At 39.1% G+C, this 23,929-nt stretch overlaps 1 protein-coding gene and 1 long non-coding RNA gene across 2 annotated transcripts in view; one reads left to right on the top strand and one right to left on the bottom strand.

Moving 5' to 3' along the window:
- LOC121521542 overlaps window positions 1–22,824 on the top strand; it is a 58,012-nt gene extending 35,188 nt beyond the window's left edge. Inside the window, exons 3-4 of the long non-coding RNA XR_005992860.1 lie at window positions 139–327; window positions 22,745–22,824. This is a non-coding gene — a long non-coding RNA (uncharacterized LOC121521542). The remainder of the gene's footprint in view (window positions 1–138; window positions 328–22,744) is intronic.
- On the bottom strand, window positions 7,229–21,974 carry LOC121521541 (single-minded homolog 1-like). Its single transcript, XM_041805621.1, has 12 exons — window positions 21,795–21,974; window positions 20,636–21,075; window positions 18,888–18,970; window positions 18,684–18,773; window positions 18,467–18,575; window positions 17,928–18,013; window positions 17,442–17,641; window positions 17,183–17,289; window positions 16,923–17,070; window positions 9,789–9,945; window positions 9,292–9,676; window positions 7,229–8,853 (listed from the first exon to the last, which is right to left on the bottom strand). Exons 2-12 carry the CDS (start codon window positions 20,808–20,810, stop codon window positions 8,111–8,113), a joined length of 2,283 nt encoding a protein of 760 aa, XP_041661555.1. The 5' UTR covers window positions 20,811–21,075; window positions 21,795–21,974; the 3' UTR covers window positions 7,229–8,110.
- Window positions 22,825–23,929: the final 1,105 nt, after the last annotated feature.

Here is a 23,929-nt window from a genome sequence, read left to right as displayed (position 1 = left end):
ATTCATCCATTTCTGTTGTCTCAAAGTGCATTGCTGTTTTCCCCCTTGGCTGTAATTAGCTGGATCTTTTCTAAGCAGCATTCCCTAATCAGCTGCTGTGACACAAAGACCAAACCTTATTTCCTCTCCAATTTGCAGAATGACCTCAGTCTCCTGGCTCAGCCAATCAGATCGACCGGATGACCTCAATATCCTGGTCCACCCGATCAGAACATCTAAATGTGTTGTGGTGTGATGAGGTCTGCTGCAGAGGTGTCGCTCTGCGCCCTGGTTCAATGATTTTCCCAGGTCCTGTGCTGTTTTTGCCCCGGGCTGACTCAATAGCAGGTGAGTCACCGGCTGCAGTGCACACTCTCAATGCTGGCTGTGAAGCTAACGTTTGCATGCTTTGTATTATTTTACAGTGCAAGGCAAGGAATGTTAAAGCTGCAGTTTTAAGCTGTTAATTTGAGGAAATCCCCATAAAGTGCACACAAACACCAAACATATTGAAACATTTTCCTCCATGCTGGTCTGCTGCAGCGTCATTAAGACTCTGTTCTATGTGGCTGTTTGAATTCTTGAGGCCCTAGTGGGGGAACGCTTTAATTGATTTATGAATATGTAGTGCACCTCAAACGTGGATCTGAAACTCAGTAAAGCAGACATTCAAGAGCTACTCTTGTATTCTGCTGTGGATGGTAAGTTTAGATCCATTTCTCCTTTACCACAGCAGTGAAGCCCTGAGATCTCACTCCATGGTTCTGTAGTTTACCTCCATATGGAGCCAAACTGAGCAACACAGTCAGCATCTTTAAGCTCCGTAACTCTTTTCTTTTAAAGCAAGATTCACTTGCTTTTTACTTTAGTAGTTTCGCTGTATATGGATTTATTTTTGTATTCCTGCAGTTCATTGTTTAATGTGTTTTTCATTTGTTGAGATTGCCATCATGGTTTAATGTGTTGAAAATCTTTTTTCTAATATTTTGCTTATTTTGTTGTTTTGGTATTGATGACATCACTACCTCGCTGGGTGCGAAACAAGTGCAAATAAAGTAAACTGTGCATAGACCTGGACATGATCTATACCCCCTACCTCCACTCCCAAGGGGGTCAGTACCTCAAGTTGGGAACCAATGCATTTACGTAAATACATTCCTGAACTGAAACCTGCTACACTTTATTCTTCTACTTAATCATATTTCAGACGGAAATATTTTGGTAATTTGGGTGCACAATAATATAATTTCTGCCTATGTTTACAACTGATATGTTGTCTGATCAGCTTATGCTGGCTGTAAATATTTGCCTATACACACAGAAAATATCAGCCTATTCTGAGTGTAAATATCAGCCAGTACACACTGTAAATATCCATTAATAGTAGCTGTAAATATCTGCCCCTATAGCAAGTATATTGGCATACACCATCTGTAAATTTTGGCCTACACACCGTAAATATCAGCATGAACACATTATTAATAACAGTCCTACACTAGATGTAAATATCAGCCTATACTGGCTGTAAATAATAGCCTATACTACCTGTAAATGTTGGCCTATAGTGGCTGTAAATGTTTGCCCATACTGGCTGTAAAAGTTTGCCTGTACTGGCTATAAATATTGGCTTATTTTGGCTGAAAATATCAACCTATTCTAGCTGTAAGTATAAGCAGAGGCTAATATTTACAGCTTGAATATTAGCAGAGGCTAATATTGTAGCTGTAAATATTAGCCTCTGCTAGCTGTAAATATCAGCCTATAACAGCTGTAAATATTTGCCCATACTGGCCGTAAAAGTTTGCCTCTACTGGCTGTAAAAGTTGGCCCTTACTGGCTATAAATATTGGCTTAATGTGGCTGGGAATATCAACCTGTACTAGTTGTACATAATAGCCTGTACTAGCTGTAAATATCAACCTAAACTAGCTGTAAGTATCAGCCTATACTAGCTGTAAGTATCAGCCTATACTAGCTGTAAGTATCAGCCTATTCTAGCTGTAAATATCAGCCTATACTAGCTGTAAATATCAGCCTGTACTAGCTGTAAATATCAGCCTATACTAGCTGTAAATATCAGCCTATTCTAGCTGTAAATATCAGCCTATACTAGCTGTAAATATCAGCCTATACTAGCTGTAAATTTCAGCCTATACTAGCTGTAAATATCAGCCTATACTAGCTGTAAATATCAGCCTGTACTAGCTATAAATATCAGCCTATACTAGCTGTAAATTTCAGCCTATACTAGCTGTAAATATCAGCCTATACTAGCTGTAAATTTCAGCCTGTACTAGCTGTAAATATCAGCCTGTACTAGCTGTAAATATCAGCCTATCCTAGCTGTAAATTTCAGCCTATACTAGCTGTAAATTTCAGCCTATACTAGCTGTAAATATCAGCCTATACTAGCTGTAAATATCAGCCTATACTAGCTGTAAATTTCAGCCTATACTAGCTGTAAATATCAGCCTGTACTAGCTGTAAATTTCAGCCTATACTAGCTGTAAATATCAGTTTGTACTAGCTGTAAATATCAGCCTATACTGGCTGTAAATATAAACCTATCCTGGCTGTAAATATTGGCATATAGTGGCTGTAAATATCAGCCTATACTGTCTGTAAATATTGGCATATAGTGGCTGAAAATATCAGCCTATAATAGCTATAAATATCAAGCTTTACTGGGTGTAAATATCTGCCTATTCTGGCAGTAGGTATCAGACTATTCTGTCTGTGAATAATCTCACATATTCTTATTTTGTATTTTGAAACTATTTTTGATCCTTAGAATGAATTTGTGGATAGTACTTTTTCTACAGAGTTTTCAGTAGCAGTATTACACTGTTACGTTTCATTTAGCTGATGCTATTATTCAATCTGACGTAGCTCTAGGTGGTGCTACTGTCACTGGGGTAAAAAACAGAAGGCCTTCTTTTGTTTTAGATATGTTTACTCTTCAAATCTGAGAGAAAAATGCTTCTTTTTCTTCTTCAAGGCTGCATAATCGCCTGTTTTTTCTGAAGGCTTGGGAGTGTGGAGAGGATTGTGGGTGGAGGGATGAAGGGAGGGGAGGTGGATGTAAGTGTGTAAAGTCTGGGCAGAGGGCCCAGTGTTTGGCCACATTTGTAGCTGACTCTACACGTGAAAGCCTTCGGGCCACATCAAGCAAAAGCCCCAGTGTTTAGAGAAAAAAAGAAACTCCCATTATTGAAGCATCTCAGCCGTAAACACACACTCACACACACTTTAAACCACGGTGATGTCAGCAGCAGTGTAGTAGTTGTACCTCCTGGAATGACAGCAGCAGTGATATCTGGCACACCATCACATGGTCACGTCAGCGGTGACTGATGGGAGCTCTGTATCCAGGCCCAGACCGGGCCCAGTTCCGTCCCAGCTCAGACAGCCAGGCAGGCAGGCTGGCCAGCTCTCCAGCTACATGTGAATAACTTAGGTATATTAAAATACATGGCAGCCAAATTGGCTGTGAGCAGAGGTCAGAGCGGCTAAACGTGCAGGTTCAACAGCTCCAAACAACGGGAACGTGCTGCTGCAAGCACATTTACAACGTGACAGCGCTGTGCTCCTATTAGCAGTTTGCTGTTGTAATGACTCATATAATGATGTTTAAGAAATGCCCTCATTCAATTCAACTCAGGGGGAACAAAATAGATGTAAAATAGGGCGTTTGATGTTTTATATTTTAACTTGTCAGAGAAATTCAACAACTGACCAAAAAACTTCTTTTGTGTTAATCCTTTTTTGTTATCTAAAACAGTGGTTCTCAACTGGTTCAGCCTCTAGACCCACCACCCCCACCTCCTTATTGAGATATCACCATCCAAATATACAAAAATTTACAACCATTCGAATTTATTAAATGATAAATGTTGCAGCGTGGACCTTTGATGGTACAAAACACATGACTGAGCAAAGAGACTTGACTTATAAGTCATGTTTAAAATGTGATCCATTACAGAAACCCCCAATTTCCTGTGATTACACGTACATTTTGGTTGTGTTTTGCTGTCTTACGATAATGACATAAGAGTTGAGATCTCGAAAAAACAACCACAATGTACTTATCACAGCAAAATAGAGTAAAATAAATTATCTGTAACTCACAGATTTTTTTCCACTGGCAAACATTCACGACCCACAAAAATGGCGTCCCACTTTTTGGCCCCCACCTTCCAGTTGAGAACCACTAATCTTTAAGGTATTTGTTCCATGAGAATGTCAGTGCATATTCAAATTTAGTCAGAGATAAAGCTTAAGTCTTAAAAGAAACTGATCAAATAATCTGGATTGACTGGCCACATCAGTACCCATGATGAACATGGGCTTTGTAGCTTCAGTAAATGTGTATACAACTGCAACTAAAAACATCTTCCACAAACATACTAAGTACCACAGCTTTTTCCAATTAAATCAGCTACTTTGTTTTTGAGATCAATTGCTGATTCTTTGCATCATTTTTGGCATTTTCTCAGAATTTGGTGTTTTTGAAGGATAAGAAAATATAGAAATAGCCCAAATCCATCTGTAGTGATTTCAGGCTGTTGAAACCTTTACGGTTTAATCTTCTAGTGTTTTGGTACTTAACAGTGGTACTTATGAAAATCAAATTTGCATTTTGCATTGTAGTCACTTTGCATAAAGCATATTTTTCAAGCTCTCTTTCAGTTTCTGTTTGATGTCAATAGGCCAATTAAAACAGGAAACATAATCATTTGAATTTGATATAAAAAAAAAATTTACACATGGGGTACAGTGGTCCATACTGTACAAGACTTTGGCAATTTTATATTTTTTTCTAAGTAAACAATCTCCTTTTATCGTCACTATCAAGGCATTGATTATGTAAAAAAGCAGTCCATGTAATTTAATTTTCCTAGTATTTGTGTTTATGAGATATTGTGCCAAAGGATAGTTAAAAACTATTTAAAAAATGCATACTTAACAGTTATTCTGATTGGTTTAATTATCAAAAGAAAAGTTTTAACAAAATGGCAGAAATAGTGTGTGGACTTCTAAGGGTTAAAATACATAGCCATCCTCCTCTGCATATATTTTTTGTCTACCTCTACAGAGTTAGGCCTTTAGTAGATGTCTGATTTGTAACAAGTGCCAAGCTTATTTTGATACCTTGTGAAATAGGCAAAATGAATGGCATTACATGGAAAAACAGCTTACTGAGTAACTAGAGTACATGTAGAGTTAGGCGATATGGAACAAATAAAGCATTTCTTAATATCTGGTAGCTGAAGGGTGATAAAATATATAAATGGACTTTCTTCTGTAAAGAATTCAAAATTGTTATGAAAATACCAGAAATATGAACTTTGATACCATTTTGTAAAAACAGAGCAAAAAAATGAAAGTGATACCATGGCAAGAAAAATAGAAGTCCTTGATACCTGACACTTATTCAAAAAATCAGACACGGCCAACATACTGTTTAAATTGTATAGAGGTTACCAAAACGTTCTGTACTTTCTGATACAATTTTTTTACACTGAATAAATCAAACTAGAGAAATTAAATGGTCTTCAAATTTTAACCAAAAGTCCTTAAAACCATTTTCCTTGCCAGTTCCACCCACCACAAATTAGAGCAATTTATACAGTGTGGAGGTATGTGCCTACAATTTTGATTATAAACACCAGTAATTTACCCAGTATTAAGTTTCTAGCACTGCTATTTTTGCATGTCATCAATGTTATTCAGTTTTACGAATAAAAAATCTCCTGCATTCAATAAAATAGATAAAATAATTTGGGATTTAGACTAAACATATAAAATAAATCTTTTGTGGTCATACACATGAACTATGATGATATTAACTAGGGATGTACAGAATGGATGGCAAGATGTGGTATAGGCACATATGAAGGTTTCTGCTGATATTTATAGCCCATATATCAGCCACACCAATTGGCAGAAGAAATCATATAACTGCCTTATAAAATGCACCATCAGATATAGCTAGTTGCCGAGGGCAGCGGTTCCCAACCTTTTTTGGCCTTGAGAACCCTCTGCTCCTATCTGAGAAAACCTAAATTAAACATCAATTATATTTGGGGCTGTCAAGATTAATTGCATTAATCCCAATTAACTATGATGCACAATAAGTGTACAAATATTTTTTAATCACAAGTTAAACGGATTTAAATGTTAAATAGTCTAATTTTAAAAGGGTGCAATAAGTCACACTTAACTACAGCTATCCTGCTATGAGTCGTGATTTAATATTGTTCGTCTTTTGACAGCCCTAATTATAATTGTTTTCAATGACAAAATCCCAGCAAAACTGGTCTGCCAATTTTACAGGTTTTTGCCAAAAGATTTTATATTTTAAAGTTTAAAATAGCTGGTTGTGTGGAAGAAAATCAGACTACATGAAGTGGTTATGCTTGCATTAGTCCTGCAGTGGAGAGCCTAATAAGATGATGCGTCTTACTGAGACTGAGCAATAAGGTACTTAGCCCACAATCATCATTTTATGATTATTTTCTGGACTTAGAAGACTTTTCTATAAACTGGGGTTATCTAACCACCGTTAATAGATATGTTTCTTGTAAAGTTTTGACTTCACAATGTTGTCAGTTTATGACTTTAAAAACCTGAAATGTTTGAGTTTATATTATCTACATTTAAGACTTTTTAAACTTGGAAATTTCTTTTATTGTAAATATACAAACTTGTCTTCAAAAATCTAATATTGTGCATCCTTATTATAAATAGTACTGTCTTGTTCTATGCCACATTTTAAAAATACCTCTATGTATCATAAAAACTCAATATCTTGCCCAGCCACATCTACATACACTAAAATAGTGTATTAAAGTCCGTAAATTTATTGTGACAGGCTGTTCTCAAGGCTCTCAATTAGAAAACAAACTAACAGCATGTCTAAAATTATATTCATGGATGGCTTTTAAAGCAGCATTGTGTAAAATTTAAAGCAGTTTGACAGATAAAAAACTGTAGAACAAAAAATACGGAGACAACAGTGATATGTTTGCAACTGTATTTAGATTTAAGAGACTTTTTTAAACCAATTAATAAATAATCTTGTTACTTCTTTTCCAAAAGTTCATTGTGTGATATTTACATCATAAATTAAATAAGAAACAAAAGACATTCAACATATTTTAGAGACTTGTGTAACAATTATTTAAACCCTTAAGGCTGTCATAACAACATAAACGAATGGATTCTTTAAGAACATTTGTCTGTTCAGAGAAGTTTAGAGCATATTTAATATATGCTGATTACTGTAGCTGGGTAACAGGGGAAATAAAACCCTAAAATGTTTGGTTTATCTTTTAAGGCCCAGCTACAAGTGGAAACATACAACGCCTCTGTTTAATTTGTGGGCATTTTACATAAAATCAGGGGTTAACAAGTTTATTTAACACTTTTACATATCAGAGGCAGATCTTTGTTTATTAGAGTCTAATATGGGTGTAATGCAAACACCAAAACTAATTTTTATTCAACCATTTAAGATTCTACTTGGACAGGAAAGAAATGACACATACAGAAAACAGCCCACTGACAAATAAATACCAGGAAACATTGACATCCTACAATAGTGAAACGCTGCCCTTCCTAGGTTGCACTTCTTGTGTCAAACATTACTTTCCATGCCATAGAGTTTTCAGGTGAAGGGGCCATGGAACAACACTTTTTTTTTACTGCCTTTGGAAACCGTGTCCTGGACAGATTAACTCTCAAGCCCAATGGTGCATGAGACATTTGGAACAGAAACACCAGCTTGATGTTTAACCAGACTTGGAGCTTGAGTCGCCTTTAGCAGGGAGGTAAATTCAGTTCACAGTCATTAAAGTAACACTATACTCCTATGAAACGGAGCAGACCTCCTCACTGTGAAGTGGTACACCAGTCGTGACGTCTTGAACACCAGTTCCTATCATCCCTTGACAGTAAGTAGAAGAGGAAACACGAAGGCCGACAAACACAACTTGTGCTGAATGGGCCACAAGGACAAACCAATCACAGGAACTCATTTGGTCTTTCTTGTCCACTGTTGGTCCGTGAAAAGCCTACCTTCCTGCAGCATCCTTTTCTAGAGAACAGGACCCATGTGCACCAGACATCGTCAGCTCCCATTGGTTATGATAACTGAGGTGGCCTTATGTCCCTGCATCTGCTCGGCTTGCATCCTCACATGGGATGCCACATCGTACTGGACCCCCCCACAGGCCAGGCTTGAGTAACTCCTCAGGTTCTCTGGATCATACAGGTGCTCCAAGGAATACCCAGTCAAAGCATACGCCGCTTGCCTGTCCAGCGGCTGCCGTTCTTGAGATGTATAGAGCAGCGGGCTTTCTTGAGGTTGTGGAGGATGGGGTGACAGATCTGTCTGCATGTAGTCTTTGGCGAGAGAAAGACCCGATCTGGGGATCCCATCTGAGCTGGGACTGCTGAGACGAGACATGGATGCTGGACTGGTTGTGTTCTCGTCATTGTCGTGTGGTCCGTGCCCTTTGATGCCATCCCGGTGATGGAGGCGTTCAGAGGAGAGGTCAATGCTTGGGGCTCCAGGGCCCCGGCACACCACGCTGGGCATGGTGAGCTGGGAGTGGTGGGGTAGCGTGGAGGTGAAACATGGGCTGTGAGCTTTGGCAAGTCCAGAGACGTCCAGTGGTGACTTGTGTTGCTGCAAACGAGTCTCTTCCTCTTTGATCATCTGCTGCGTGGCTCGGATTAGGGTCTCCATCTTGCTGGGTTCCCTGGGAGCTGCCCGAAAGTGGTCACCATGATACCGCTCACCTGAATCACTGGTGGACCCGCCTCCATCAGGTGAACTCACTACACTGTCTTCATCCCAGTGACCCCGACCTGTAAGAAGAGTAAACCAGCCATGTTTTAGAAGAGATAAATCAATGAATGAGTTCACAATTTGTGCCTGCATTCCCAAATTTTCAGATTTCTCACATCATCATCTGTACTCTACATTTCTTCTCAAATATTTACAGTGCCAGTTTTCTAAATTATAAGAGTGTAGTCCTTTAAATGCATGAAGAATCATGGCCTGTAAGACTGTATCTCTTGGCAGAGGCACACTGGGGGGTTGATTCCCTGTGTGAGATGTGAAATAACTTGGCTTTCAATTGCAGGCAATTTTTGAACAGATGGTAGCAATCGCCACACTGGCATGAGACGGCGTAAACAACTTAGCATGTCCCATAATAACATTTGGAAAACAGCTACCAGGAGAAGCTAGGCCAGAGCTATTTTCAGAGACAGATGGTTGTGGTCTCAACCCTGACACCTCACCGTGAATGGCTCCATGGTAGGATGTGATTTCGTAGCCCTCGCTGTTCTCCACAGACGACTTTGGCAGTGAGAGAACAGAACGTGTGGCATCCCACCACATCTCTCTTCCTGACTGGGGGGTTCCTAAGAAGTAGCGTCCGCTCTGGCACCGCACCCTGTCGCAGGTGGTGGTGTGAGGATGGGTTTGAGCATGGGCAAGATCGTCCTCTGACAGACCCAGGCTGTAGCATAAGGATCCTGAGTCCGGATACAGTCGGTAGGCACAAGACGCTTCCGCAGCCTCACCTGGATCTAACAGCTGAGGAGATGCAGAGTCCGTCAGCGGGCTCCCTCCCCATTGGCTGTCTTGGTCCGACTCTGAACGCTCTGGATTGAAAGCTGAAAACTGCAGACAGTAATAAGAAATCACTTCCTGATCATTTGAGAGTGTCTTTCTAACAAACAAGCCTCCAGAGTCTCCTTCTTTATTTAGCTCCATGAGACAGGCTGTTTATTACCTGTGGGTAGGGTGACACTCTGGCTTTGGCCTTCACCGGGGTCAAACGTGACTTGGTGCTCTTCCTGTCTTCGCTGTGACTGTCAGCATATGGGAAGGCGGGCTTGGTGGGGCTCATTTGGTCCAAGGACAACTGCATTCCCTTGTACTCGGTATCCCTTTTAACATAAGCAAAATACATGTTACAAATATACTCTTAGAAATGCAGGGGACCATTTTAGTCCACTCTGAAATATACTGAAAACCATAAAATAGATTGCTATCGCTTTACCGTTAAAAATCTTTGAGGCTGAGTTTTGATTTATTGAAGGTAATGACTCATCAGCTACAGGATAGTATGCCCTCAGGTGCATACTCCAAGGATGGCTTTTAGGAATTTGGGTATTACCAACAGGTTATCAAAAAAAACTTCGGAAAACTTCCCCTAAAAACCTCAACTAATGCATAACCCTTTATTTGACACTTATTGAATTACTTGGAAAAATCAACATTTAAGTACTAGAATATTATTGGAGGACATCCCCATACTTTTTTTTTTTTTTTTAACTTTTGTCACTTTTCTTTATTATGATGACAATCAAGTTCAACAAAGTGCCCATATATGTTTCCCTGCTTGTTTATGGTTAAAAAAATCCATAAAGTACATGCATATTAACAGGTTTAGAATGGAAAATAACAACATATAGAGTCTAAAGAGTATACACTTGCATATTAAAAGGAATTTAAAACAAAACATTCATTTAAAAAAGGCATGGTAAGGTTACTTTTAGATTGTGACCTCCACCAGTTTTACCTTGTAATTCCAACAGGACACTTATAATAATTCCAAATACTGAATGACTAAGTGAATTGTAGCAGTACTGTGCCTCATAATACATATTAAAACTGATTTATACCATTTAGGTGTAATAAAACTGTTTTGCTGTTGTAAACTGACTAAAATCGCATATATTCCCTATTTTAATACTTATTTTTCTTTATAATGCCACCAGAAAATGTAAATAATTGGTTCAAGCAGAAATAAGGCTCACGGCAATAATAAAAACTGATATAAACCTCATAGAAATGGTAAGAAGATTATAGAACTGACCAAAAATCACACCTATTTTACTATCAATACCTTGAAAATTTCTATAAATTAGTCAAATTTACCACTGGATCACTCTGTAATTTTTACAACCCCGTGGCAGCATCTAACTACACTGTAAAGTACCGATATCCTACATAATAACTAGTTATTTGTCAAGAAAATACCCTTAGTGTGGTTGCTCGATGAATTGGCCATTTTTCTTAACACTAACATCATTTTACACCCCTACAAGGATGTATTGTCAAATATGGTTCCACCATTTTTCACGCTAAAATTCCATTAATTGCTAAAAATCCTACCTAAACAAAACCTATCATGACATTGACCACTACTATCCACATCTATAATGTTTGAGCTTCATTTAAAAGGGCCATTTATTTTGGTCCAAAAAAAGACGTTAAACTGCATTTTGCAAGTTCTGGAGGAAACAGAAAGTCTGAGATTCTCTGGGTCACTGCTGATTGGTCGGACAGTGTGATGTCATGTCTGTGACGTTGACTGATGTTCTCTAATTGGCTGATAAAAATCATTCTGGTTCTGCTTTATCAAGATAGTTGGGGGCCAAGAAGGAAGGTGCTCTGAATACTTTCTGAATATACTGTATATGTTTTTACTTTTTCGAGACGTTTTTAGGCTATATAAGGAGAGAAGCATATTGTTGATTTTTCAGTAGTTAAGCTGTGAAAATAAGTTCATTCTCTTTGAGGAAATATAATTAACAGAAAATACAAGTTAAATGCATTAAGTGTTTATTTAGCATTTATGACTTAAGTAATTTAGTAGTAGTAGTTTGGTAGCTAAATTCAGTGATAACCACCTAACATCTTTTTGTACTTTGCTGTTGAAAAGAAGTAGAAAAAAAGAGGTGTTTCAACCGTGGTCCAAACAACTGTGTGTGATTTTGGACAATGCTATCCGGTCAAGATCAGTGCAGTCTATCACATTAAAATACGCTGCAGTAAAGTAAACTAACTGAAGTATGCAATGTGGAAAACACAAAGCATTTTCACAATTACCCTGAAACAAAAGCATTGTCTCCAAATTTCTGATCTTCTTAAGCAAGCACTTTAAAACCCTAAGACTTTCAATATTATTTTTTTTTTTAAAGTAAATCCTTCTTTTTTGTCATTTTGCTGTTAATCTATTTTGCAGTTGTTTCAGGTCTAAAGCTAATGAAATTCCTACTGAAAAGGTTGGCATGCTGGCTTAGTTCACTCAGGTGGGGATTCTGGTAAAACTTGAGATTTTAAGCTTCTGCATGGTAGCATCTTCATCGTTAGCTTGCTAACAGTAACTCCAGATCTATCCTTGCACAAGCAAATTCAATGCAATAGACTCTTGGTAGTTTACTCTTAATTTATCTACCACATTTTTAAACATCCATTAAGATAAGCATCCTGTTTCAGTGACATGTAAGATCATCTTGTATGTTTTAGTTCATGATTCTGCATGAACTAAAACATACAAGATGATCTTGTATGTTTTAGTTCATGATTCTGCATGTATAATTACAAGGGTAATCTGCCTCAGTGCTACACACTAGTGTACCCTGATTACTTTCTGTTGTCTTTGCTGTCCTAGAGAGAGGATTCTGAAGTGGGTATAAACCTTTGGCAGACATCACTATCATACAACAGTGAACAGCATAAGTGCCAGTGTTGACATTAGACTACTATGCATTTGATCAACAGTTACATTCTTGTGGTATTTCATAGTCATAAAAATAAAAGAACACACCATAAAAGAATTAGCCTAATTCACACAAATATCAGTTGAGTCATGTTAAGGGCACTCACAAACAAAGAAGAGCAGACTCAAATAGACGTTTCTCTATACAAAGGCAGTGATCTAAAAGCATACAAGCATTGTTGACTATGTAGCTGTCCACATGAATACTTCTTTTAGTATTTTCTCAAAGGAAGGAGGATTGACACAACCCTGGTAGTGCTCTGGATGTCCTTGCATATTACCAGGGGCATGGGGAAATAATCTGTTAAAAAAATACCAAATTCTGCATCTTTAGGGTGGAGTAAGGGTTGGATGTGACAAGTAAGCATGGCCTGGGGCAGTGGTTCTCAATTGTTGTGGCAAGGCACAGTGGTGTTCTGTGTACAACTGTAAGTAATTACTACAACTACACAATAACTTTGTCAAGAAACACACATGATGTGTGGTTATAAATACTTTTTCTATATTTGCAGTTATGACACTGATCAAGTCAGAGGCAGAATAAAGGAGGAGCTGGGGTGGAGAAGGGGTGTAAGAAGTTGCTGGCAGATGGAGCAGCAAAGCATAGCCAGGCAACAGCAGTTTAAAAATGGAAGCATGAGTGTGATTTGCCAGTAGCATGCTTAGAATGAATCAGCTTGCTGTCAGCTGATGATGACTATGATTACTCCGTGGCCCACCTGAACTAATGCTATACACTCAGTTTACTGTAACATATAAGAGGCTATTTTGTATTGATATGGTTTTGGTGTGCCTTGAAATTTTGGGTTGATCTTAGGTGTGTATTGGGCTAAAAAAGATAAAAAACCACTGTCCTAGGGTACTATCTGGGCAGGTAGTAGGGTAGCCCCTGGTTGTGCTGTGGATGCCCCAAGGGCCTAGGGGTGAAAAACCCTGGAAATAAGAGATGCTGTTGAGTTTGACCTTGGCTGTCGAGTGACACGCCTGTGTCGACATATGTCGAGCTGAACTCTCTCCATTGTTTCACACCACGCCCTGTGAGGAATCCTCAGTACCCTACATGTTTAAAACTTACTCACATGGCTGTATGGGGAATTTGACAGGAGTATTTAGTATTGGCATCCAGTGGGTAATATGCACCTTTGGAGATGCAGGCAGGGGACAGAACAGACTGTCAGATTCAAAAGGTCTATAACGAGACTGAAATATAAGTTCATATACTCGGAATACAAGGTTATACCCTGCTCTTCAACACTCCAAACATGCATAGCTTTAGCTGCTTTAGCCTGTGGCACTTGTACATTGTAGTAGGGTTGGTGACCGACTTTAAACTTCATTATGATACCAGAAAAATATCAAACGATGGAGCTACCTGATTGATATTATAGCAACAAAAATAAAGTCCTAAGCACCCAAATTGTGCAAATTCTTGTTCACAGTTATCAAAATTTTCAAGCCAACTCTTGTATCTGAACTTGGCCAATATTTTCTGCAATTTTAATTCCGTAAACAAGTCTGCTTGCAATTTTGAAAGGCTCATTCCTCTCCTGTACACCCATCTAGCATCCATACTTTTCAGTACTTTTGGAATAACAGAGCAGGGCCGCCCATAAGGGGAGATAAAGGGGAAAACTTTCTGAGGCTCAGCAGAGGAAGGGGGTCCATAGATGATAACCTGGTAAATCCAAAATTCAAGCAACACTGACTAAATTTTGTTTATAAATCTAAATACTAACCATTACTTCTTAAAGTAGCACAATAAACGCTTTAATTTATTTTTGTCTGTTTGAAAGTGTAAACTTTCCTTTAAACCCTTTGTTTAAATTCATAGTGGGTGCTCCAGTTTCATATCACTGTAAATCCAGTCATGTCAGAGAGTTAGCCATGGCCAGACTGCATAAAGTCTGGAATGCCAAAAAGAAAGGACGAGAAAAATCTTTGCCTAAGGCATTTGATCCCAACAATAACTTGCTTTCAAACTTGTTTACTACAAGCTCCAAAAATGGAGTGAAAACACGCAAATGTGCCAAATGCAAGCAAGTAGGCTAGCACCAACTATGTTTGTAAGTCATCTAAGTAGGGTGCCATTTGCTGGGCTTTCGGGGGCCCAGCTATTTCTGTCGAGATTAGTTTACAAAACGTAGAGTAAAAAAGTAGAGCGGTATGGCCATTTTTACATTATAATGCAGTGCTTTCCCCTTTGTCAATTCAGCGCTCCTTAGACCACTAGGACAGCATTTCCAGAATACAATACTGAAATCCTTTTTATCACAGTCTTTGTGATAGTGTTGCACCAAGTCACATAATCAGTAATCAGTCTGCAGCAGACGTCTCGACCAATATTGGATGTAGATAGCTGTGCAGACATATATTACAAACAAACTCTAAATGCCACGAATAACAAGATAACTAAAGAAGTGAAAGCAACATTTAAGAGAAGTTCTAGAGATTAAGCTCTCCCACTTCTGAGAAAAAACAACACACCGTGCAGAAAGTTAATCATTCTTTTTAGCTGTATAACCATTGCTAGACCAAAGAGCAGCCTACACACACTATGCACTGGTTCTGCTCTGCAGAAATCTAATCAGAAATGTACTTTTTTGTGTAATGCAGACGTCTTTTACACGTATCCGTGCATGCAGCCTGTCCACCATATCTGACACTTTAACCCACTGTCCTGCGGCTGAACTCGCTCCAAGTGTCACCGTCGAGGGAGTGAAAAAGGCTCCTGTGTCAAGTGTTCAGCAAACATGAGCCTATTCTTAACTTATCACATCAACAGTATGTAATAGCAGCTGCCTGGCATTTTAAACCCCCGTGGCCCATCCCTGACCCTGCACAGCCTGTCTCTTTAATATGACTCTAAATATGACCCATTCTTCATGTACAACACCTCGAGGGGAAAGGGTGTGTTTGGAGAGCCGGTGCACAGTGTGAGTATTATTTGCTCTTGCAGGTATAGTTGCGGTGGTGGCTGCTTCTGCATCCTATCTGTGCCCTGGCTGACTTATGTCTGAGCCAATAATGTCGGGCCGTTGTGCAAACTCAGCTGTGTTAGCCGAATTCCACCTCGGGGTCAATGTCAGAGCACCTCATGTCTGAAATATGCCACCAGCCAACCTCTAAACATGATTTATTAATGGATTCATGCTGGGTTAAAATGCTGTCAGGGCAAGCCGATTGAATTTGTTTTAAAATGTTGTTGATTTCTTTGCTAATGCTAAGAGCTAGCTTTCAGCTTTACAGCTCCAGAGCTAATTTCAGTGCAGAAATTCACTGTCATTTTAATGTAGTTACTCTGTTTTCTCCTTACTGCATTGAGGAAATCGATACCCAGAGTACAGCTGTATGCATGCATGCACATACGCAGACTCGCACAGAAAAAGCGACATGTGGATCAAGAAAACCTAACAAGGAAAATCCAACATGTGCTCCAGCTATGAGATAGCTATTGATTCCTAGTTCCCCGTTTGATCGATTTCGCCTTCCTCGGACTGCAGATCGATGGTGACAGTAGAGGTTTTTTGATGGGGTTGAACCCTGGTGTTTGTCTTGCTGTCTCAGAGGGCCTCAGTGTGCTTTGTGCTCTCATAACACACGACTGCTTGAGCCCTGCAGCCTGCAGTATTTGGCAGATTTGTACAGAGAGGCTACAGAGGGATAAAGAGAAGGATTTCTCAAAGAGACAAAGAACCCATCGTATCATCGAGCGGGCTTCAAGCACGGATCACAGGAGTGTATGATATGATTTTTTTTCTTAATCTAGTTAAATATTCAGTGCTGTTCTCTCTGCAAACACGATTAAATATGCAGCCGCTTTTAGCCCTGTACAGCCACATAAGCCTTGTGTTACGATGTTTATGTAGCTCTGATTTGAGGGGATTTAGTCCAAAATGCAGCAACTGTAACAACTTCCAAAGATGCATGATTCACCATTGCATAGAAAAGATTTTAGCTAGTTTACCCCTACTCAAACATGAAACTGTCTCACAGAAGTACAGAAAAGTATTTTTTTTATTAATTTCTAGGGGTGTCACAATGCAAAAAATATCATTAAATTTCCATTATCTGACTAAAAAACGATATGTACCCTTTTTCTGATCCTTTTTAAATATAAGAACTACCTGCAAATTTTGAGGTCGTTTATTCACAAATAAAGCAATGCATAAACAAAATGCCACCTCCATGGGGACAGAAGGGGAGCAAGAAATGCAAAAAGAGGAAAGCTCCCTCTATTGATTAAAAAAAGAAAAATGCAATATGTGTATTTTCTAATCGATTACAATTGTCCATATTTGTATCAACTGTTTTGCCAAGTGTTGTTGCATCCCTGGTGTAAATATAAAGAGGACTTACGTAAGGACGTAGTTGACGCTAACGATGCAGTGAGGTCTCGATGACCGGCTGTTGTGGACAATTGTAGCGTAACTCTGGACCCAGACCCAGCCGCCATGCTTAGCTAGGAAACGGTAATACTTAGTGGTGACTTGGCCTTTCACCAGCACTGAGGAGGAGGAAAGAATCAGACAGGAGAGATTAATGTAATTAACAAGACGTGTTTGTGTATGTGAGACTTTCTGCAGCAGGAACCTGTGGAGCCATGACATGTGACTCACAGAGGTGGTGTGCACAGCGGAGGTGGAAGATGTCACAGCTGTGGACGTGATGGTACAAGGTTTTCTCTATCAGGTCCTGGGGCTCGTAACCTGTCAGCTCGGCCACCCTGGAGAATAAGGCAACCGTGTTAGACAGGCCTGTTAGAGATTTACATTCATTACTTTTTAAAAAAATATTCAGCAATTTAGGAGCTTTCAAAGAGTGTATGCTGTCCACAAATTAATACAAAAAGAACATAATAATAGTATTTCTGTGAACCTGGAGTCAAGGAAGATGAGCTTCATATCCAGACTGGCTCTGAACATGAACATGTTGCTGTGCAGTTTGATCTCCGTCACGGCGCTGGGCGGCAGAGAGTGACCCACAGCCACCAGACCCACATTCTGATAGCAGCCTTCAAAGGGTGACATGTCCAAACTGTACTGACGGATCTTCAGGTAGCCGCTGCAGTGGATCACCTGTGGAGGAGCAGATCGAGTGGGAGGTAGAAGAGGAAATTAAAGATGTAAAAATAATAATAAGAAGCATTTCAGAAGCATATGCTACACTTCAATGGAAATTGATATTTTCATTAAAAGCACATTATGATCTAAAATATTATTAAATGACGTTTCTAATTTTTAATATTAGTTTTTAATTAACCCCTTATTCTTAATTAGTTTTGTCTTTATTTAAAAAAAACAACAACTAATTTTTAACTAAAAATAACAAGATTCAAACCGATGAAAAAGTTTCATTGCCCACCTTGTATCCACCGCTCGTCAGGCCTGCGTTTCTTTTTGCCAACACACATTTCATCCGCAGAAAGAAAGAGCGCTCCATTTCATACTCTGAAGGAGAAAAATAGTTTTTCAATTGCATGATTTTTAAAAGAAAAATCACTAAAAATCTTTTTTTATTTGAAACTTCCAAAGACAGTCGCTATATTATTCTGTGCGTATTTGGAAACCTCTCCAGCTACGCCATGACGCACGTAATTTTAAACGCCTCCATATTTTAGCGTCATGCAATGATGTTAAAAAAATGAGGGTTGTGTCTGTGTTTAAAAATAAATTTACAAATGGAAAGATGCATGTAAAAATACGAGGTAAATCTAATGGTTGAAAACACATCCTGTAACGGCCAGTGAAATTACGCGCACTGACCCAGGCTGCATCTGCGTCCCATCTGCACATCCACTGCATCTCTAATAACCACATGCTGATTCCAAACACACTACGTTGTAATATAATTGCAAATAAGCGCTGAAATTTGCACTATGGGGAACAGAAGATGTATTTTACCTTGGACGAAGTGTGTGTGGTAGGGCTGATGTGGCGTCAGCACGGCGGTCATCTCGTCATGATCGGCCGGATGGACATATTCATAAATACTGTTCCCGGTCAACTCTACCTGTTGACAAGAACCCAGGTAATGAAGGCGTAATGGCTGCCTGGAGGGGTGTATTTAAGTGTTAGGCTATGAGGATGACATGGGTGACAGAAATAAGTAAATATGGACCTGAGACAGTCCTAAATGGACTGACGCTGTCTCTGAGATGTACATGATTTTTCCATCCGGAGCCACGACGAAGATAAATCCGTCCAGCGTCTGTGAAAAAAGGAGAGGCCACGATTACAGTCCATCTCATTATAAACGATATTTTCCAGTAGCTGTGCTACACATTCATGGCCCAGCTCTACAATAACGAAATAATAATAATACCTGCAGTAAATGAGATCCCAGCTCTCGTCCAACATTGTCCAAAGATCTTGTTCGACTTGAATGACCCCACGCTTCACCCAAACCTGCACAGTAAAATAATGCAATCTATTTAAGCAAGATTTTATATGAAGCACTATGGTAGGCCTATATTAACACGATGAGTACTGATAATAATGAAAAAAATCGAAATAATTTGTGACCCATTTGATAGGACTTTCTACTTCTCTCTGTGCAATACGCACACCCCCTCAAGCCCGAGGCATGCCTCTTATAAGGCCTCTTTGTCGTTAAAGCGTTTACACGGTCCGCTCCTGTGTGTCACATGCTGAACAGACGGATATCTGCTGGTGTTTACAAGGTGTGTTCAAATGGCACGCGCCTCTAAAAACATCCCTAATTTAGTTATACAGAACGAAGACTTACACCCTTAAGCTAGCAGGATATTATTATTATTATTTATGGTAGAATTAGTTGCCCAGAAGGCTAAGTAAAGGCCCTACTGGAAAAAAAGAAGGCTGGCTTTTTAAAGTAAATCGCTCCGCTCTGCAGGCTAGCTTACATGTGGGACTATTTTCAATAAAATTTGGAACAAAGCAAGTCGCCCGTGCTGTGCTGTTCATTGAAATTGATCAGGAATCTTTCTGAGCACTAGGATCAAAAATAAATTACAGATGTTCATCTTGTTGCTGGACATGAAATTAAAAATAGTTCTCCGCTATCTGACATGGTGCTTAATATCACTCCGCCAGCAATAAAGTAAATGACGTACTAGACAGAATGCAGCCTTATTTTATTTTATCTTATTTGCAGAATGATCCATTGCATTGAACAACGCGATTGTTGCTCTGTAATTGTGAGGCGTTATTTATCAATTTTCAGTTAATTAACTGACGTCAAGTTTTGTTTTAACTTCTGATTCAATATTGGATCATTAAACTATTTTTCTCACACAAAGGCTTCAGCATGTGCAAGTCAGTATGCCTCCAGTTTACATGGCTCCTCTGGGTGAATTGAAGCCATGCAGGGCCTTTTTTTATTATTTCTAATTGGTTGGTCTGGTTCTCAGTCACGCAGTGAAAGCAGCCTGCAGAGAGGAGCTGTGTAAAAAGATAGAGGCAGATCGTTTCCTTTAGACACACTGAATTAAAAAGCAACATAATCCATTTGGCAGGACTCCCTGCAGAACTGAGAAAAAAAAGCTGTAATGATCCTTTGACATATTTTGTAGTTATGATAGCCTATATTGTATCAATGAAAGACTCATAAAGGGAATATGTTATGGTTTAAGCAGTCAGTGTGTTTACATAGTTTTACTTTAACTATTTTACGTTTTTTATTTGCCTATAAAACAGCCTTTTAGAAATTATTAGAAATTATATATACAGTAAATTATAAAATACAGTTATCAGCTGGGTGGCATTTAATTTTTTCCATTCTCTCCAGCAAAAAAAGTGGGACAATAATTAATGAATGAAAGATAATGACTCCTGAAAAAGTAATTTTATATACAGCCTAATATTTTTCATCCTATTTTCCCAATGGCTCTAATTTAAAAAAAAAGGCATAATAAGAATAAGAAAAATAAAACAAGACTTAGTGGCATAAACATGTATGAAAAAATATCTTTAAAAAAATCGTCGTTTTTTAAAAGACCAAGTCTGGTGCAGGTGGGGAAAAAAATTGCACTAAAGCAAAAAAAAAAGAAAAAAAAAAAAGAAATCTCAGCAGAAGGATTGCCAGTGTCTCACCCTGAGGGAAAACAATCCTCATCTTCAGGTAACTGGTGGTCAGTCTGATGATGGACGCTTTGTCCAGCTGGGAGGTGATGGCGGACGGTAAAGGCAACATTTTAGCCAGTTCATAAAACTCACTGTTCTCCTTTTCTCGTCTAGTCCTTGCAGCAGTTTTAGATTTCTCCTTCATGTCTGCGCCGATTCACTCTCAAATCCTTCCCCGGCTCTGAATGTAGTCCTTCACATCAGCACTTCGGCTGTATCCTCTTTGATTTGCGTGTATTTCATTGCACCAGTTATGGAATAATACAGACTGCAGTTTAAATGGTAATAGCTGGATCCAAATAAAATAATGTCTCCTGAGTATTTAGTCCTGATGATGCTCCTCGGTGCGGTGGATCTTTAATTCTGTGTGCTTACACTCCAAAAATCTTCAGCGTTATTGCATCCACGACCTGCAAAATATCCACAGGAAAATATTAGGCTACATTAGTGATATATTTAGAAGTGTTTGTTTATACTGTGAGAGCGGAAAACTGCCCTGCCGTTCATTTTGATGCAGGCCTGTGTACCACATAGAGACGACCCTAAAAAACAATAGCCTAATATCTTCATATAAAACCAATTTTATTAGAAAAAGAAAAAAAAACAGGACATGTATAGAATTAACGCAATTTTGACAACAAAACAAAATGGAATTAAAAAAAAAAAAGCGAGGGAGGCTATGCTTTATTTAATGAAGACATTAATAACAAACTAGGCTAGTAAATTAGCACGCTAGCCTAATTTATTTCCTGTTTCCGGTTATTTCAAAAATCATTTTAAACGTTTTTTTTTCTTAACAAGAAAAAACACTATCACGCCAATTTCAAGTCGAGTCAAAGGCTATGACCTGCTACTTTAATCCTTAAACATTAAAGGTTTTACAATGACATTATAAAAAGCTACGTATTAAAAATGTTAGTCATTTACAAAGGTTGATGTGGATCGCTGCACTATCCCGTACTGAAAATGTGTTTTCACTCAAAAGCACCTGAAACGTGTTGCTTCTTCAAATTATAAGAGACATCCTGTTGCAGACCTGACTTCCTAACGATTGTAATAAAATAAAATTTCTTAAGTTTCGGATTAAGTTAGCGGATTGTTCAGACAGAAGTATTCGCTGTATCCCTACCCGCGCTGACTCTGTCATTTCCCAGCATCCGAATCGATCCTGTGGCCTTCCCAGCAGCCTGCTGGGAATTTCACCTGTCCTGAACCGAGTTCACCAGTCGTCCCAGTTAAAGTTGGGTCTCAGCTCCTCGTGGATTTCCACCTGGAAAGGCGACCGGGGCCGTGCGCTGCATACACCTCTCCAAATTATAAGCACGCGCAACGAGTGGCATTCGTGCCCAACAAGCCTCCTCTCCTCCACTATCTCAATGTCCCTCTCTGGAGCCGTGAGGGACCCGCCCACTCTGTGCCCGGATCGCTCTGATTGGGCAAAAGCTGAGAAAGTAATCCCCTCATTGGACGCTTACTGTGGGCGTCAACTGTGTGCGCAGAGGTATTCAGCGCGAGCTGAGATGTGATCTTGTTGTGTTTTTGTCATTAGCGTGGAGATCACGGATCAAGCAGAAATAAATGAATAAATCCGCATAAAACAGCAGCAGCGAGGGAATGTTGTGCAGGTGATGGGCTAAATCAAAGCTTCAGCGGGTGATTTATTTTAGGGGAAACATCCAAAACACAAACAAAAAAATATCCATTCAGGGAAAGGCATTATTCTATTTAAAATCACTGAGGACAATTTATAGCTTTCAAACCTCTTTTATTTTGTAAAATAATGAGTTTCCTATGCACGTGACTTCAACCTAATAGGAAAACAAGACAAGCCTCAGTTAAAGCACTTGAACACACACACAGTGATTTGAAGTTATGGGGAAATTTTTTTCATTTTTTACGAAACACCTATTTTTATTTATTTATTTTTTAAGATATTAAATAGTCCGTTGATGGAATGCGTATAAATGTGACGTTTTAGGTTTAAAATGCTGAAACAAATCAGGTAATGCCACTAAATAATGGTAATATCTGAATTATGAGTCCATTATTTCTTCTGCTTCTGCTGGTTGTTTTATACAGGCCTTAAATCCTCCATCTGGAAGCATGGACCTGCTCACTAGTCTCAGTCATCTGCTCCTGCTTTTTAATTGGTTGTCCACCTCCTCAGGTATGGATGACATCCTCAGTGCTTTCACATTTCTCTACATTTAATGCATTTTTTTTTGTTTGCACTATAAACAAGGAGTCGATATGAAAACAGGAGTAAAGAGGACTTTATTCTAGGACCATCATTTTGGAATTGAAATCTTGAGGCTGAATTTGCATGATTTATCCATTTTTTTTGCGCGCTGCGCAAGGGACTACTTTCCCTCTCATTAGTTTCTCCATCTGATTTATTAACTCGTTTTGACTTTGGCATCTGATTTTATTTTTCTTTTCTTAAAAAAAAATCTAGTTTTTGCTCATCTCAGAGAGCAACGGCCACACCAAGGCTCAGGCTCTAGTTTTTTTGGTGTCCGTCAAACGCGTTTATGTGAGGATTAATATCCACGGTGTGAATCAGATGAGAGCGCCGCGGCGCATGTAGTTTTTTAATTAGATACCTCACGCTCAGATGGAGGAGGATGGGGAGGGGGGCGGGTTGCTGGTTAGAGCAGCAGCGGGCGCGGTGACGGGGGCGCGGACGCATGACGGTGAGCTCATTACGCACATAATTAGGCTTTAAATTGGTGCTGCATCCCGCCGTAATTGGAGATTCTCCTGCTGTCTGGGAGCAGATATCTCCTCAGGTGTGTGTGCAATAGAGAGAGACATGCGTGTCTGTCTTAATGGCTTCTACTGGACTCAAAATAGACTCTACAAGGCCTTACATTTCTATTATTTCCTCATTTATGACAGATAAAAACAACAAATTGTCAATTACAGCAGTGATCTCGATGCTGAATGGTCTCAGGTCTTTGGTGAAACGAGCAACATGTAAGATATTTTTATTCTGAGACATTTCTATGTGAAACCATCAATGTATTCAACCTTTGACTCTGTGAGGAATCCTTCATCACTAGGTCTCATTTCTGCCCTATCAAAGTCAGAGGTCATTGTGTTGTTTTGATTTCCAAGCCAATTAATCTTTTTCTTTCAAAACAATCAACACTTTGCTCAGATTTGGTGCCCTAATCCCCTTTCTTTCAAACACCTGCTGATAAATAATACTGCAGCTTTCTGTCTTCATTTCCCCCTCTGCAGTGACTGACAGGCATCAGGGTA

This window comes from Cheilinus undulatus, linkage group 14 (genome assembly GCF_018320785.1).
Source record: "Cheilinus undulatus linkage group 14, ASM1832078v1, whole genome shotgun sequence".
Lineage (NCBI taxonomy): Eukaryota > Metazoa > Chordata > Actinopteri > Labriformes > Labridae > Cheilinus > Cheilinus undulatus.
Note: the sequence above shows the minus strand (reverse complement) of the source record. Positions and strands in the feature narration are given on the sequence as shown.